At 33.3% G+C, this 17,488-nt stretch overlaps 1 protein-coding gene across 2 annotated transcripts in view; it reads right to left on the minus strand.

The window, feature by feature from the left end:
* The window catches only part of STPG2 (sperm tail PG-rich repeat containing 2), a 596,947-nt gene that overhangs the window by 364,682 nt on the left and 214,777 nt on the right, over positions 1 to 17,488 (minus strand). For both annotated transcript variants that reach the window (XM_078445122.2, XM_060654598.3), the window contains one exon: positions 6,123 to 6,282. In XM_078445122.2, coding sequence (XP_078301248.2) covers positions 6,123 to 6,282 — 160 coding nt within the window. The remainder of the gene's footprint in view (positions 1 to 6,122; positions 6,283 to 17,488) is intronic.

Genomic DNA, 17,488 nt, shown 5'->3' on the forward strand with positions numbered 1-17,488 from the left:
CAATGAAATAAAGTTAACTTGAGGTTGAAATGAATAAAATTAGCTCATTTTCAATAATATTTCCACCATTTTTAACAAAGATATAGAATCAACAAATCCTCAATACTGATCTGATCTATTTTTGCCCACACTCAGAATTACCTTGCATTTTAACATCCCAGAAGCATTCTGGAAGCTATAGAAAAACAACAGCAAAAATTACGTATTTATTGCAGTAGGTTAAGTACTCACCAAGAGGGATAAACTGCATTTTGATAAACCCTATAGCATTTCTAAAGCTATAATATTACAAACCACTGAGAAAATAGAATAAATAATTAGTTTTCACACTACACTGACTTTTATATCAAAGGTATTACTTATGTTTATTGAAAAAGTGAACAAAACTACCAACATGGTATATGTTCAATTAACTTCTAAGATAAATTATAGTTTTTTTCTGAAATAATTTCCTATGGGAGTGTGATGCAGAAATCACAATGTTATTTTCATGAGAAATGATCTATACTTTCTACATAAAATAAGTCTCAGCACCTGTTACTATCAGCCTTCAAATGTGTTTTATGCTGCATATGTTGCAGAATCTTTCATTTATTTAACTATTTTATTTTAATAAACATTGTGCTTTAAACTTCAATTGTTTTTCACCTAAAATCTTAAAATAAGTTTTACTTACTATAAAGCAATGTATGTGCTTTATTAGAGGAAACAACTGAAAAGCAAAACAAAATCTTCTGTGAATCTAAGGTAGTTACTTATATATTGTTTCCTCAGTAAGTAGGCCTTCCCTGATAACATTATTTGAAACTGTGCTTAACCCACTCTGAACTCCTACTCTTCCTTCCCTCTCTTATTTTTCTTCATAGCATTTATAATGATTTGGTATTCATTCTTTTTCCTTTCTTCTTTTGTTTTTTTCCTTGCTTTCTTTCATCTATCAATTTATTGATCTATTTATTCTCTTAAATGTCTAATCCATTAAATGTCTCTTACATCTCATATTACACTCTATGAAACAATGTTTCTATTTTGTTCACTGCTTTATCATAAGGCCCTGGAACAGTGCTTAATACATAAGAGTCCCTCAGTGTATATTTGTTAACGATTAATCAAATGAATCTTATCTTGTTACCAGGTTTAAATACATACACCATTTGAAAAATTTTCATAGGACTCTATCCAGTTGATGTATGAGAATTAACTAAACCCCATTTTTGTTTCTTTAGAACATTTTAAACTTTTCATTACTAGTGTTCTTTAATGAATCTCCTCGATGCTTAAATTTTGGCATATCATTTATTATTTCCCTAGGGTAATCCCAGAAGTAGGATTTTGGGGTTAAATGGCATATATTTGAAACATTGTGCCAGCCTGCCTTTGAGAATCACTGCTATCAATTTACACTCCCATCATGTTGTGTAAGAGTCCCCAGTTTCTCACACTCAATATTTTCATTCATTTTCTTTTTTTTTTTTAATGTTTGCTTATTTTTGAGAGAGACAGACAGACAGACAGAGCGTGAGCAGGGGAGGGACAGAGAGAGAGAGGGAGACACAAAATCCAAAGCAGGCTCAAGGCTCTGAACTGTCAGCACAGAGCCCAATGCAGGACTTGAACTCACGTACCCGGGGGAATCATGACCTAAGCCGAAGTCAAGCGCTTAACCGACTGAGCCACCCAGGTGCCCTCATTCATTTTCTTTTTAAACTTGCTGTTAGGGTACCTGGGTGGCTCAGTTGGTTAAACATCCAACTTCAGCTCAGGTCATGATCTCACAGTCTGTGGTTTCAAGCCCCATGTCGGGCTCTGTGCTGACAGCTTGGAGCCTGCTTCAGATTCTGTGTCTCCCTCTCCCTCTCTGCCCCTACCCTGCTTGCACTCTGTCTCTCTTGCTTGCTCAAAAACAAATAAACATTAAAAAAAATTTTAATAAAAACAAAAAAATAAATAAACTTGCTGAGTCTTTCCCTCTTCTAAATGTCCAAAACCAGGTCAATAAGAGTGATAAAGTAATGTTTAAGCCCTTTTTCACTTAACAAAAATTTTACTTTACCTGAGCTGGATAAATCACAAAACCATTCACAGGTCTATGAATTAAACCTTGATGCAATAAGAGTAGGTTGCTTTATAATGTGATGCACTTCATTTAATAATTTCTTCATTAAATTTTTGTAATGTGTTTTTATGGGTTACACAACATTTAATGCTCTTATACTGATTGCAAATATACTACTTCCCTCTTTAATTTAGACTAATGAAAATAAATTTTCTCTCTCTTAAATATATGCAAAAACTTGATTTATGAATATAACAAAACCACTTCCATGCTGTTAATAAGAGTTCTAAAATAGGGGCGCCTGGGGGGCTCAGTTGGTTAAGCATCCGACTTCGGCTCAGGTCATGATCTCACAGTTTGTGAGTTCGAGTCCCGCGTCGGGCTATGTGCTGACAGCTCAGAGCCTGGAGCCTGCTTCACGTTCTGTGTCTCCCTCTCTCTCTGCCCCTTCCCTGCTCATGCTCTGTCTCTCTCTGTCTCAAAAATAAATAAACATTAAAAAAAAAGAGTTCTAAAATAATTTGAAATAAATACATCACTATAAAATGCTGAGTGAATGAATGAATGTCCTGTAAGTTGGTAAATAACATAAGAATATTATTCATTTATCAACCAAACTCATAACTCATATCATTTATCAACCTCAGTTCTTAACAATTTAACTACAAATGTTAACAGTATGCATATTCTTTAAGTTTTGTAAGGCAAACCACTCAATTCTTAGTAATGTCATGACTCAAGGAACAAATATGGATAAGATGCTCTATAAATTCAATTTTATAGTTTCATTTATGTGTATATGTATATACACACATAACAACACAAAATTATTTCATCTGGCTTATAAAGAATTTGACATACAACCCAAAAGGTCCTTCCTATTAATAAGGTAAAGAAAAAATACCAATGTTTAAATGAAAAAATAATAGGATTAAAAAACACTTATTTTTTTAAAGTGTTTATTTACATTTCAGTTAGTTAATATATAGTGTTTTGTGGTTTTTCTCTTTTTTCCCCTATGATTATTTGTTTTGTTTTTTAAATTTCACAGATGAGTGAAATCATATTGTATTGTATTTCTCCAATTGACTTATTTTGCTTAGCATAATACTCTCTAGCTCCATCCACGTCATTGAAAATGGCAAAATTTTATTCTTTTCGATGGCTGAGTAATATTCCATTATACTTATGGAATATTCCATTATACACATACATACATATATCACATCTTATTTATCCATACATCAGTTTATGGACATTTGGGCTCTTTCCATAATATGGCTAATGCAGATAATGCTGCTATTAAACATGGGGGTTCATGTATCCCTTTGAATTAGTATTTATGTATTCTTTAGGTAAATTGCTGGATCATAAGGTAGTTCTATTTTAACTTTTTGAGAAATCTCCATATTGTTTCCCAGAGTTGCTTCATCAGTTTGCCTTCTCACCAACAATGTAAGAGGGCTTCCTTTCTCCACATCGTCACCAACACCTGTTGTTTCTTGAAAAAACATTCCACTCATAACTAATTCTAAGATATGATATGAAATGATATTATCTATAGGATAAAAATTGACACAAAGCATATAACCAACAGAACTATTACCACTGTATCTTATTTTATAACAATGATTTTCCTTTTATAAATCACAAGACTTAACATATTTAGTTAGATGGTATTCCCAGGAAAAGTTGAACGGTATTAAGAATTATAAACAGATATGGGCTATTCTCATTTTAGACCAGAAAACCATATTACTATGTATATATTAAAAAGAATCAAGAATTCTCTGTCATATTCATCAAAAAAAACCTAGCCTAACTGAAAAATCAATAAAAATGAGGAATCTATTTAGAGAATTGATAATATGATGCCTGAATATCTTTTCCTTGATTAAATCAGTGTAAGAGAATAGGACATATGGAAGTTAATTTTCAATTACCAAAACAAAGCATGGATATTAATTGAATTGGCCCCAGTCACCTATTGAATCTATGTTAAAAACATGTTTTGGATGGTACACCTTAAATAGTAGATTAAATTTAAAATAATGAACAATTCTAATTACTACAATATTTGCACATTTTAGAGGAAATCAAATTTTATACATCATGATATCAGGTAATAGCTTCAGAAATCCATTTTTTCTAATGTGTTTATTATAGAGGCATGTGGGATTTCTGCTGTAATTTCTTTGAATTATAGGCTACTTCTAAGATGCAGGATGGCAATCTTGATGGATTATTAGTTTAACCAGTGTGATAAACTCATTTCACTTAGCAAGCTGGCTACTCTACAGTTGTGTAGTGACTTTGACAGTCATTATGTCTTTGAATTCAAATAATAACTGTCTTTATAATGAAGATACTCCCCTCTCCCAAATTGTTTCAGAAGCTAGTGCTGGCTTGACAAACAAGAAGAAATATATTTCATATTATAATAAGGTTTTATACTTCTAAGGAGCTTCAGAGCTTCTGGAGATGACTTTGAAATTGTCTTATTAATCTTTAATATTCTCATGAGAGCCAAGTAGACAGCAAGTATTATCTGAATTTTGTAAAATAAAACTAATAAAACAATTAGTGAATTTACTTGCCCTAGGCTAAATACTGAAACAATGAAAAATCACAGTGCCAATCCTGACACTTAACTGAAACCTATACATTCCATCTACAATAATTTTTATGGAGAGAACAGTAAAGGCTGAGAGAAAAAATAATCTTCAGAAAATATGAAGTTCAACATAATTTACTTCAAGAAACCCTGAAATGGATATTTTTAAAAAATTTTTTTAATGTTGATTTTTGAGAGAGAGACAGTGTGAGCAGGGGAGGGGCAGAGAAAGAAGGACACACAGAATCTGAAGCAGGCTCCAGGCTCTGGGCTGTCAGCACAGAGCCCAACATGGGGCTCAAACCCACAAACTGTGAGATCATGACCTGAGCTGAAGTTGGACACTCAACCAACTGAGCCACCAAGGTGCCCCTGGATATTTATTTATTATTTGATTGTGCTTGGTGATGGTGACCGTGATAGTACCAGAATTTCAAAGAACTAATTCCCCTGTTCCACTTCTGGGTGACCACATAATGAGTGTGGTCAGGGACACTAACAGTGTTTGAATTCTACTTCATAACAAAGCTGAAACCTGACAAAATCAACAATGGTACAGCAAACTCCAGAGGAAAAAAAAAAAAATACACAAAGTTAAAATTTGACTTACAATGGACCTTTACGTTGGCAAAATACTTGATTCTTGAAAGAACAGTGAAAAACAAAGCAAGCCTCTATGGATTGTAGGCTCTCTAAGTATTCTCATTGGCTGACAGGTTGTAGTCTCCTAATTTGGTTCTTCATCAAAAACCCTTGAAAGAGTTTCTCCATTCTGTTTCATTTTTTTTCTCTTCATATTCTCATAAGTAGTAACTACAACAGTTTGGTTGTTTAGTGGTAATACATTTCTAAATTACTGCTGGAAATGATTGTTCCTATTTTCTATCTAGTTTTCCTGTGTGAAATAACACACTTACCTGATTTATCCTCATTACCAGGAAAAGTTATTGCATTCATTTTTAGTCTAAGAAAACTATTATTAGTAGCTGAACTAATCCTAATTTTTAAAATCAAAATTACTTTGGGAATTTTAACCTTCCCAAATAAATGTTTATCTTTTTATATGGATGTTTTCTTGATACTTGAGAAAAATTAAAATAATTCCATGATACTAACATGATGTGTGTCTTATACATAGTTAAATTCCTTTCTCCTCTAACAAATCTACCATACTAAGAATTTTGGGTTATTCCCTAGTAGAAAATGACTTTATTAGTTTTAAGTTCAAATGAGTAACATTGTCTTTGGTAAAATTAAGGGACACAAAACTCAAAAAAATCTTATGGCTAAAAAAAATCTAAAATCTTTCACTGAATAAAGCAGATTTTTTTTCATCTTATACATTTAAAAGAGGGGTACGGTAAATATAAAGGTATGTTTATAATATTCTATTTTAGTATGGAAACCTTAATTTTTTTTCCTCATAGCTTTAAAAACACAGTCTGTACTTACCTGGCCCATCAGTCATTTTCTCCAGGCACCGAGGAGCTGTGCTAAGAAAGGAGGTATGTTTCAGCTTAGCCGCAAAACTACGAGGTGGCATGTATTTATGTTGAACTTGGGACATCTCATATGATTTTTGAACATCATAGCTGCCAGGTGCTGGAATGTCCTAGAAATATTTCAATGGATGAGCATAAACATATCTTATATGGAATATATCTAAGACTAGGTAGCATAGATGTTCACACTAAACAATGGCATAAGTAGAAAAATATGAAAATTTTCTAATCACTTTTTAAAAAAAGAAATTTAAAAGAGTATCCCTAAATTTATGCTCTCCTAATAAAAGTGTAAATTTGCTTGTCAAAATTTAAGGTTAAATAAATAGAATTAGGAAACTTAGATCCATATTCTTTAAAAAAAATAGCCTTTATAATATAGATCAAACTTTCATTTTCAAATTTCACATTGAAAATCAAATTACATACAGGAATGAGAACAATAATTTTTTGTTTTCATAAGCAGCAGAACTATCTCTGCTATATCTGTTCTACATGACCATACTTCACTTCTATGAATGAAACTGCTTATTTCATTTTTAAGATTCCAATTAAGTTAAAAGCCTTCCCCTTTCATCATTTATGGCTGTTTATATGCTCTACAGTTATATTAACATTTTTAATCAACATAAACCACATGGAAATTAATAACTACAATAATAATTCTAAACTCAATTAAATATAAAATATCATTGCACAATTAATGCCTGTAAACTATTAGCTAATTATTTCAATGAAAAAAATTTAACTCCTTTTCCTCAAATTATTTTAAAATAGAAAATGTTATATGTAACATATCTGTTCATCTCTATGATGTAGAAAGATGGAACTTTTCAAGTTTTAATGATTTTCTGGTACACAGGTGACTCTTGTGGCTAATGGTGTGCACTCTAGCACTAGACTTCTTGGGTTTCAAATATCTGTGCCTTACTTCTTTAGAGACCCTAAGCAAGCCACTTAACCTCTGTGATTCTCAGTTTCCTCATTTGTCAGTGGGAAAGATAATAATATTTACATCATAAATCATAGGGTTGTTGTGAGGATTAAATGAATTAAAACAGGTAAAATACTTAGATTGGTACCTAATTCTATAAAAGCTTTAGCTAATCTTAACTATTCTACAAAAGCCAATTGCAATGCAAACAAGACAGAACTACCAGAGTTTGGACTAATAGGGGAGTATTATAAGTTTCAAATAAGTCAAACAAATCTGGATATTGAAAAATCAGACTTTTAAAGTCCATGTTTTATAAAACATACTTTCTCTGGTTTCTCATACCCTTGTCATCACCTCCAAGCACATGCCAACAACATTATTTTCTACTTCCAAAGAATCACGAAATATGGTAAGGGCACTCAACATGACTAGGGGAGAGATGCTTACACGAAACCTCACATTTCTGGTTTAAGTCCTGTGTCAAACACCAAATGCCACATCGGAAAGTCAACTAAGAAAAGTCAACAGTTGTTTTCTTCTGGCCTATATCAACAGAATATTTAATAAGAGTGGGCTGAAGAGAAGCAATAATAGCAGTAGCTCCAAAGATGACTTCTGGATCTTTTGGGGATGCTTCAGTAGTATGTGGAAGGAAAGTGGGAGAGAGTGCCAAAGCACAAAGAAATCGTGAATACACACAACATACTCAAGGGTATTTAGGAAAGCTTTGCAAAGATCTTGACTGTCCCTACTATACACTTTATTTTTCTTATCTGACATTATTATGGTTACTGCTTCCTGAACACCGTGCCTGGTGTCACCACCTATTCCTTTTTCCAGTGCCCAGCCTCTATATGATTGATGGCTATGGCTCCTGCCACATAGGAATCTTTTTTTTTTTTTTTTATGTCTTGAAGCAACAATAAGAAACTGCATCCGTGATCAGTTTTCTTCAGAAATACTGTGTTCCCACCCAGGAAAATTCATCACACTAGTTATCCTAAATTTCAATAGATTCACTGGCTCTTTTATTAAGTGAAAATATATTACCCTTGCTCATGATCACCTGTTCTTACAGCGTATTTACGCTTCTCTGAAAACATACTACCTTCTTTTACCCTTTATCAGTGCTTCTAAGTTCTTCTTACTCATCTTCAATTCTCATTTTGTCTGACCAAGAGACTGATTTTTCAAGTCAATTTCCTAGGCAAATGATTGGTGAGATAAATCTGAAACAATGTCTAATAGCAATAATTTAAACAATACGTATATATGGTACCCTAAACACCATTTCAGGAAAAAACAGTATGTGTAGCTAAGATCATCAAATCTCTCTGGGTGATCCTTTATACATCACAGAAAATAGGAAAGGCACACGGTGAGTGGATATGAAAAACATTTCTCATGGCTTTTTTTTTTACCCCAGTTATTTGTATCCTGTTGCTGTATTTGGAAAATTCAAAATACTTCCCAGCAGAATCTGAGTCCTGGTCCAAAAACTAAAAATGCCTGATTCGCATATTCCTGGTCTAATTTTTTAGCTAGGACATGAATCTAGGTCCTAGGCTTAAATGACAAACTTTGAACTGGCAGCCAATTATTCAAAGAAACAGCACTAAAAATTCCATTCTAGTGAGGGGCTGGCAATGCTAGAAGCTATGTCCAGCTCACAGAGGCAACAAGAGTAAGTACAGACTGAGGGAAAATGCCACAAAATGTCTGATGAAATAAAAGCTATACCTCAGTGCAAATTAGAGGTAAATCTAAGGTATCCTGGCTTTATCTAGAAAACTCAGTCCCTATCTAAAAATGACATAATCACAGAATTAAAATAATTGATGTATGTAAAAATCTTAGAATGGTATCTGATACATAACAAGCACTAGAACTTCCTTCTATTGCCATCATCGTTGTCATTAGCATTATTATTCCTATTAGGTGTGACACTGCATGTAACCTCAAAGATACCTTCCTTGCCTGGAGAGATGTCAACTGGATATTTAAAGGGAAAGCTGCTAGTATGTTAAGAACCAAACAAACAACAATAACAAAACTGAAAAGTAGTCAAGTTGTTGAGAATCACAAGAAGACAATGTCCCAGACAGTTAAAAAAAAAAAATCACTAGTTTCAACCAGCTTCAAGGGAAAGCAGGTCGCCGCATTTATGTTTTGGAAAAACTATTTCACATACTTTGTGACCTTATTCAATTCTGTCAAGCAAGTTGAAGCCCCTGTAAAATTCTCCATGCCCAAATACAAGCTTCTTCTTCAAGGTATTTGACAAATTTTGAACTTGGAAGAGTAGAAAGCTGAAGAGTAAAGCTGAAACTTGAGAGTAGAGGGTAGAACATGCAGGAAGAAATAAGAGACCCTCAGGGTTTCAACCGGAAACTCAAAAGGGTGACAAGGGCAGAGCCACAAAGACAGAGTGGAATCTTAGTCTTGTGGCACTTCTCTGGTAAACCGTCACTAGAAGGACGAACCCCAGCAGTCTACAACAGACCTGACAGCAAGAGCCATATGACAGAAATCCGTGCACTAGACTTAACACTGTGGGTAACTGAACCACAACTACTCTTTTCAAGTTATACAGTAAATGCTCTTTCATATCTATTTTCATTTCTTTTCTGTTTCTAGGGACAAACATATCAATACAATGGTAGGTAGCATAATATAAGAATTATCACTATGCTTTGGCTGAAATAAGCTTTCATTACACCTTTTGGGTAAATTGTTCTGGCTGTTATTTCCTACCTACCTGAGTGTATTCCAGTCTAAAAATGTATTTTAAAATCCCAAATATATAATTATTAAAAAAATCACTAGAATGTATTTTCTAATGAAGCTTGTCCTATCAGTTAAGCGACTTAAGCAGACTTCAATGAAACTTTCAAACAAAGCTTTGAATCACAATCTTTAATCAAATGTATATATAGTATATATAGTATGTATATACATATATATATATGTATATATACATATATACATATATATATACATATATATGTATATATATATATATATATATATATATGGGTCATAAATGTAGTGAAGTTTGCTTCAATATGCAGAAAACTTTTTGATTAAAGCAATTTACCAATATGCTTATTCAAGTTGCTTCATTTGGGCTTTGTAGAGAATAAAGGCATTTCAGATAATAATCAAATTATCTTTGTTTTGCGTGTTGCAAATTATAATTACAATCACATTACCCTTGCCATTTTTCAGCTTTCCTAACATTTGTCATCCTGAACACATGCCTCTTTAAATATCTGACTTAGGAAAGAATAAGTGTTATTTTAGAACAAAAAAATAATAATATATAATATTCATATAGATAGGAAATTATACTGTTTTGTGATAGGCAAAAATAGAAAATATTGATTTTATTTGCCATAATCTCCTAGCACACCAGAAAAGACTTTTTACCCTAATGCTGGTTTATGAAAGGAACTAAAATTGTAAGCTACACCATGGTACTTCAGGCTCAGTAAAGTATAACAAAAAGTGCTGATGGACAAAATCATGTAGACAATAAAACCACTGATTTCACCTACTTTCTCTAATGTAACATTATACAATTCATACTTGAATCACAATTTTGCAGTTGTTTGCTGACATTTCCACTTCATTAGCCTCAGATAGCCTTAAAGTAAAACTCATTATCTTCCCTTTCCCAACTACCCAACCTTCTATCCTTTCTTACCTACCTATAATAACTCCTTATTTAACCAGGTCTGCAAACAGAAAGCTGGCATTTACTTTTCTTCACCTTCCTCTCCCATATCTAAAAATCATCAGTTATAACCATTGTTAACATCTCTCCCTTTATCCTTTTATTGTCTTTACTACCAAAACAATCTTGCTAAGGGCTCTAAAATATACCTGACAACTGTACTGTCTCTTTAAACGTTAGGTCTTCTGTCTCAAACCATCTGCATCACAGATGCAAATAAGTTATTGTACTAAAACATGACAGAATTCTGCGGGAAACATGCATTGGTTCCTGAGTGCAATGTGAAATTTTTCGGAAAATTATCTTTGGCAGTAAAAGTCTTCTTAAATTTGAAGGCGAATTTAAAATTGTAAAACCCAGTTCAAGTAGGTCCTCTTCCATTCTTGATCACCCTAGCTAGAAGTGACAGCCTTCACTTTTCAATTCTTCTGTTCCTTATCATATAAATATACTTATCTATATAAACACATAAATATAAGTATACTGTATACTTATTTGTAAACATATAAACATACAAAGAGTTCATTAAACAAATATATTTATTTGAATATATATTTCTTTTTTCATCAATGTAAAAGCAGGAAGAAGGTATATAGCTATCTGATGCTTCCTCAAATAAGATTCTATTTACCTTATATATTTGCAGATTAATTTTCCTTTTACTCTCTCAAAGAAAGCTGACATTAAAAATCCAGGAGCATAGGGGCACCACAATAGCATTGGACATTTAGGCCCTTTCATGCTTCCTCCTGTACCATTCTTTTTTTTTTAGTGTTTATTTATTTTTTAGGGAGTGCAAGCATGGGAGGGGCAGAAAGAGGGGGACAAAGGATCTGACATGGGGCCCGCGCTGACAGCAGCAAGCCTGACATGAGGCTCAAACTCATGAACCATGAGATCATGACCTGAGCGGAAGTCAGTCATTCAACCAACTGAGCCACCGAGGCATTCCTCTCCTGTATTATTCTTAGACTAGCTCATCCTTATGTTCTCAAGATACTGACCATAGCCCAAACCATAACATTCTCATTTCAGAAATGAAAGTAAAGGACAAAAGGCAAAAATATGTTTAATAACACAACAGCTTTCTCTGAAGAACTTTCCCAGTCCCATAACTTTTGCTTTCTTTGCATTAGTTAAAAGTATGTCAAATAACTACCCTATAACTATAATAGAACTTGAAAAAAGGAATTGTTTTAGCTGGGCACATTGCTCTTCAAATAAAATTGGATTCTGTTGGTAAGGAAGAAAAAGATAAATATATCTTTATATCTATATGTGGTTGGCAACTAGTAACCTCAGTCATAATATTCTCTGCCTTTGAGGGCACTAGAATTATAAACTATAACTCACTTCTAGAGTACTATCCAAGATATTAGACTATCTCACTCAAGAGCTATTTTGACTAGAGGTTTGTGGGCTTTGTTCTCTAATTCTTGCTCATCCTGTGGGTCTCAACCTTTCCTGAATCCATTAGCTGTCAGGTGTCCAGTGATACACGTTTAGGACACACCGCTCTTAACTTTGTCGCAGTTGTTACATTTTCTATTAAATAAATCTTCAATCACTTGTTTAATATCATTCATCCGCATAGGTATATGTAAACTTTGAAAGGTTCAGAAAGTATTTTGTTGATCATTGTATGTTCAGTGATGGCAAGTGCCTTGCAGTCACTAAGTGATCAATGAATATTTTTTAATCAATGAGAAACTATACGAGCTAATGAAAGTGAATGAAAATGTTAGCATCTACCTTGAAGTCATTCATCCATGTGTGGCCTTATCACTGAGCGCCCCCCCTAACAGCAGGGTTGCCATAATGCCTTGAAAGTATTTTCACCCCTAGAGTGCCTAAATTTGTCTCACATATAAACAGTTTATATTAAATGTGTGCTAGGTAAAGATTGTTCAAGTACTGTTTTCCCTAAAGATGTTAGGGATGTTCCTGTTTCTAAAAAAAAAAAAAAAAAAAGTATAACTTACAATCTCAGTATAACTTACAATCTCAGCAATGATATAGAAATATGCATACATCTATTCATACTGACCAAGGACTGACTTCCACAAAATCGTTAGGTAGTTAATTAATATTTTATGTGAGATGCATTTCCTTCTCTTTTCTATCAAAAAAGTAGACTTTTACTTTTGAGGCTTGAGCTTTTCATGACCACCTTTGACATTGGTTTTATAGAAAAAAAAATGTGTATCTCAGCAGATTAAAGTAAAACACATGACCAGAAATGGCCTATATAACCTTTCTTTTCCTGTAAATGCTAATGTTACTGAGGCAGGAAAAAAAAAGCATAGATTATTGCCAGTCCTAATAGTCTAACTGACATGATAACATTTCTTCAGAGTTTCATCAACTCAATACAAATCCGGAAGTTAATTCTTTTGTAAGTTGAAAGTGCAAAGAGTTAATGTAAGTGATTTTTTAAAAGACCATAACTGTTCCTAGAACCAGTTGGACAGATTTAGATAAGGCACTAAAAATTATCTTGATAAACTTGGAAAACTTAACAGAGTTAAATTTTGAAAGTGATTCGTGAGGGATGAAATCAAATGACCCTCTATTGTCATCTATTATGTTCAATATGGCAAGAATTACCTCTTATATAAAAAGAAGGATCATTTTGAGGTAGTGCTATTGAAATACCATGGAACCTAGAGTCAGAATTGCTGGGTTATATTCATAGCCTTGTTATTAGCATCATTCATGCAGGCCTTCAAGAACCTCACTCATCCAAGCCCCTCTCACCCTGATGATGCTGAAGGTCATGTTCAGAAACATTTTGTGGGTCACTGTGCAGGGGATGTGTTTTCTCCCTTCTCTTCTTCCTATGACATTGGTAGTGAGATGAGTCGTAGAACTATTTATATTTGGAAGTTGCCTCTCCCACAGTAAGCTATGAGTGGGCAGGATAATCCGGACTTCCTTTCTGTGAGGTATAAATATCTTAGCATTCCATTACCTGCATCAAAAATTAATTATGGCTGGGATGCCTGGGTGGCTCAGTAGGTTAAGTGTCCTACTCTTGGTATTGGCTCAGGTCATGATATCACAGTTTATGAGTTCAAGCCCCATGTCGGGCTCTGCAGTGCCAGTGTGGGGGTGCTTGGGATTCTTTCTCTCTCCCTCTCTGTGCCCCTCTCTCTCTCTCTCTCTCTCTCTCTCTCTCTCTCAAAACAAATAAATAAACTTAAGAAAGTGAAATAAAAATAATTATGGTTATATCTAGACAGAGAAGAGTAAAGGTGATGACAGAGAGGAATAAAGTATGAAAAAGGAGAGAAAACAAGGTAATTAAGACAAAGGAGATAGGGAACAGGAACTGAAGGCTGCCTACACACAGAGGTGAAGATCCCTGGTAATGTTAACCATACACTCAAATAATGTCTTCCATGTTATGACACATAGTTTATAGATCTCAATAGCAAAAGGCAAACTGTACATTTGAAATGAAGGAAACCAAATTATTCTCCCTGAATGTTCCTCTTAATATCTTTTCTAATGAATGAAATATATTTTAAATATCCCATTTCCTTCCAGATTTATAGTGCTTCACATAGCACTAAAGAATTGTTCAAGTTAGTTTATACTTGGTGTCAAATTTAATAGCACATTTTTTAGTGACACTAAATGTTTCTTGATTGAATAGATAAAGAAACAAAACAGGCAGAACAAAACATTAGATGAAAAAGCTTCAAGGGTTCTATCACTGTGTCTAAGTGTCATACATATAAAGGTTATAGCCATCTAAAAACATCTAAAATATCTTTTAACTTCATAAAGAATCAAGAAAACGATCATCTAGAATAATGCAAATATCCTACTTCTTCCTTTCCCTTTTTTTGAAAAGTTTGGTATATTGTTTCCCCTATACTGTAAACAAAATGCTGCTTAAGTGATCCTGTTTTTAAATGCTACACTCTTTTAGTTTTGGTCTAACAAGAATTTACTGACTCTTTACTAAGCACTGATGCTAGTAACCATCCATAGTGAAGACTGTGGACTCTGAAGCTATGTTGTCTGGGTTCAAGGTCTGGCTCAGTATTTCTGCTAATCACATGACCATGGGTAAATCTTATGTCTCAATTTCCTCATCTATAAAATGGGAATAATAATAGTTCCTACCTTGGAGGCGTGTTGTAAGGATTAAATGAGTTAATATATGTGCAACACAGAGTGCTAGGTGACACTATGAGAACCGTGTAAATTTTAGTTATTAATATGCCTCCTAAATACTGATATTTGGGTGATACTTGATTTTTCCCCAAATAACTACTACAAGTACTATTTGAAAGTAATATATTCTTCAATGTCAGAAATAAATTAATTTAAAACATGAGGGTTTTTTTTGAACATGCAGTTTAAAAAAATATCAGTATATCTGTTTCAAATGACAAAAAGCACAAAGACTGACATAAAATTGTAACTTGGTTATGGGCCAAATATAATTTAACAAATATCTTCATTAGACATTAAAAAAAACCCAAAACTTAGAATAGAGTCCTCTATCATTTACTAACATTATTAAATAAATGTCATGCTCTAAAAAAACAAACCAAAAAAAACTCTTTTCTCCATACATTTCAGGAAGATGAATCAACTCTTTTTAAAAAGTAGTATTTATTGAACAATTTCAAATGACTTTGTTAGAGTTATTGGAAATCTACACTTCAATATATAAATAAAATGTAAATTTTCTAGTCCCAGGTTCTGGTTTTGTAGAATATAGATACTTTCATCACCTTAAAGATACAACCATCATAAGAAAAGTGAATTTCTTTATAAAGATATTCCATATTAATGCCCATATAATAAAAGGCAAAGTCAATTTCACATGCACAGAAGCATGTGGGAAAAAAAGACAAGTGCAAGAGAAAGAAAAAATAAAGTTCATGGTTTCAGCTTAGAAAAGCATCTAATTCACATCTCTCATGGATTCACTCCAAATTTGCCAGAGAACTCATAGGAAAAATTAAAAAGAAACATGCACATGCGCACACACACACACACACACACACACACAGCAAAATGAAATGAACAAAAAAAGCTAACAAACCAGAAATAAAAAAGGTATCTAACTTAAATCATATAGTCCTGATTGGCAAGCAAAAATTGGTATAAAACATTTATTTTGTTTGTTTAGCTGAAATATAATATCAATTAGCATAAAAAGAGATACTGCATCCTGTCTCCACTGTCTATTGCTGGCTTAGAGATCTAGGATCTATATCACATAGATTACTGGCCCAGTATAGATCACCTTTGATGTAACTACATATTGTTCTATTTTTCCTTCCCATTACTACACCACATTCTCACTGTAAATATTTAAAGTACAAAGTAAAAAAGAAAATCCCTCTTTTACCAACCTGCACAGTTGGACTCACTGAGTAAAATATTATTGTACAATATCGTACTGTACAATATTATTCTACTCTATTACTTTAACCAGTCTTCACTAGTGAACATTTAACTCATTTCCACTTTTGCATTGTTATAAACAATTACATAATAAATTAAAACATATACACATACGTCTATGTACTTCTGGGCAAATGCCAAGATAAATTCCTGGAAAACGAAATTGTTAAGGCAAGGAATATGTGCAATTTAAGTTTTGGTTGAAATTATCAAGTAGTCTCAGAAAAGTTTTAGCAATGTAAACTCCCCCAATAGTACAGGGGCCTTTAAACAACATGAATTTGAATTACATGGGTCCACTTACATACAGATTTTTTTAAATAAATATATTGGAAATTTTTGGAGATTTGCAACAATTTGAAAAAATACACATATGTACCGTGTGGTCTAGAAGTATGGAAAAATTTAGGAAAAAGTTAGGTATACCATGAGTGAATAAAACATATGTAGCCAGTATCTTATCATTCACTACAATAAAATATTTACAAAGTTAATATGTATCAAAATGTACACACACACACACACACACACACACACACACACACTTACAGATAGCACATGGCACCATTTGCAGATGAGAGAAATGTAAACACACATAAAAATGTAGTACTGAATCGTAACTGTATAAAATTCACTGTAGCATGTACAGTACTACTGTGATAATTTCATAGCCATCTCCTGTTACTGCTGCAGTGAGCTCAAGTGTTGCGAATATCTGCTTAAAACACTGTGTGACACTAATTCCTCCACATGAACAGTTTCTCTCTCCACTAAATTGCCTACCACAGCAAAAAGTGATCTCTTGTGGTGCTCACATATTTTTCAACATGTTGAATACAATACTGTTAGCCCTGAATAACACCATAGGACCCATACAAAGTGCCACTAGTGATGCTGGCAGTGCTCCTAAGAAACAGAAAAAAAGTCATGTCAGTATAAGAAAAAGTTGAATTGCTTAAAATGTACTATAGATTGAGGTCTACAGCCCGCCATTCCAAAATAAATGAATCCAGCATTAAGGGCCAATGTAAAAAAAGAAAAGACAATTTGGGAAGCCATCACTGTAGCTACACCAGCAGGCACAAAAACCCTGCACTTTTTGTGAAATACTTTTTTATCTCGTATTAAAAATGCAGCTTTTTGTGTGGGTGCAGGATTGCTATAAGAAAGTCATACCTATAGACTCTAATATGATTGAAGGAAATCTGAAGTC

The sequence above is a fragment of the Panthera onca genome, chromosome B1 (assembly GCF_046562875.1).
Source record: "Panthera onca isolate mPanOnc1 chromosome B1, mPanOnc1 haplotype 2, whole genome shotgun sequence".
NCBI lineage: Eukaryota > Metazoa > Chordata > Mammalia > Carnivora > Felidae > Panthera > Panthera onca.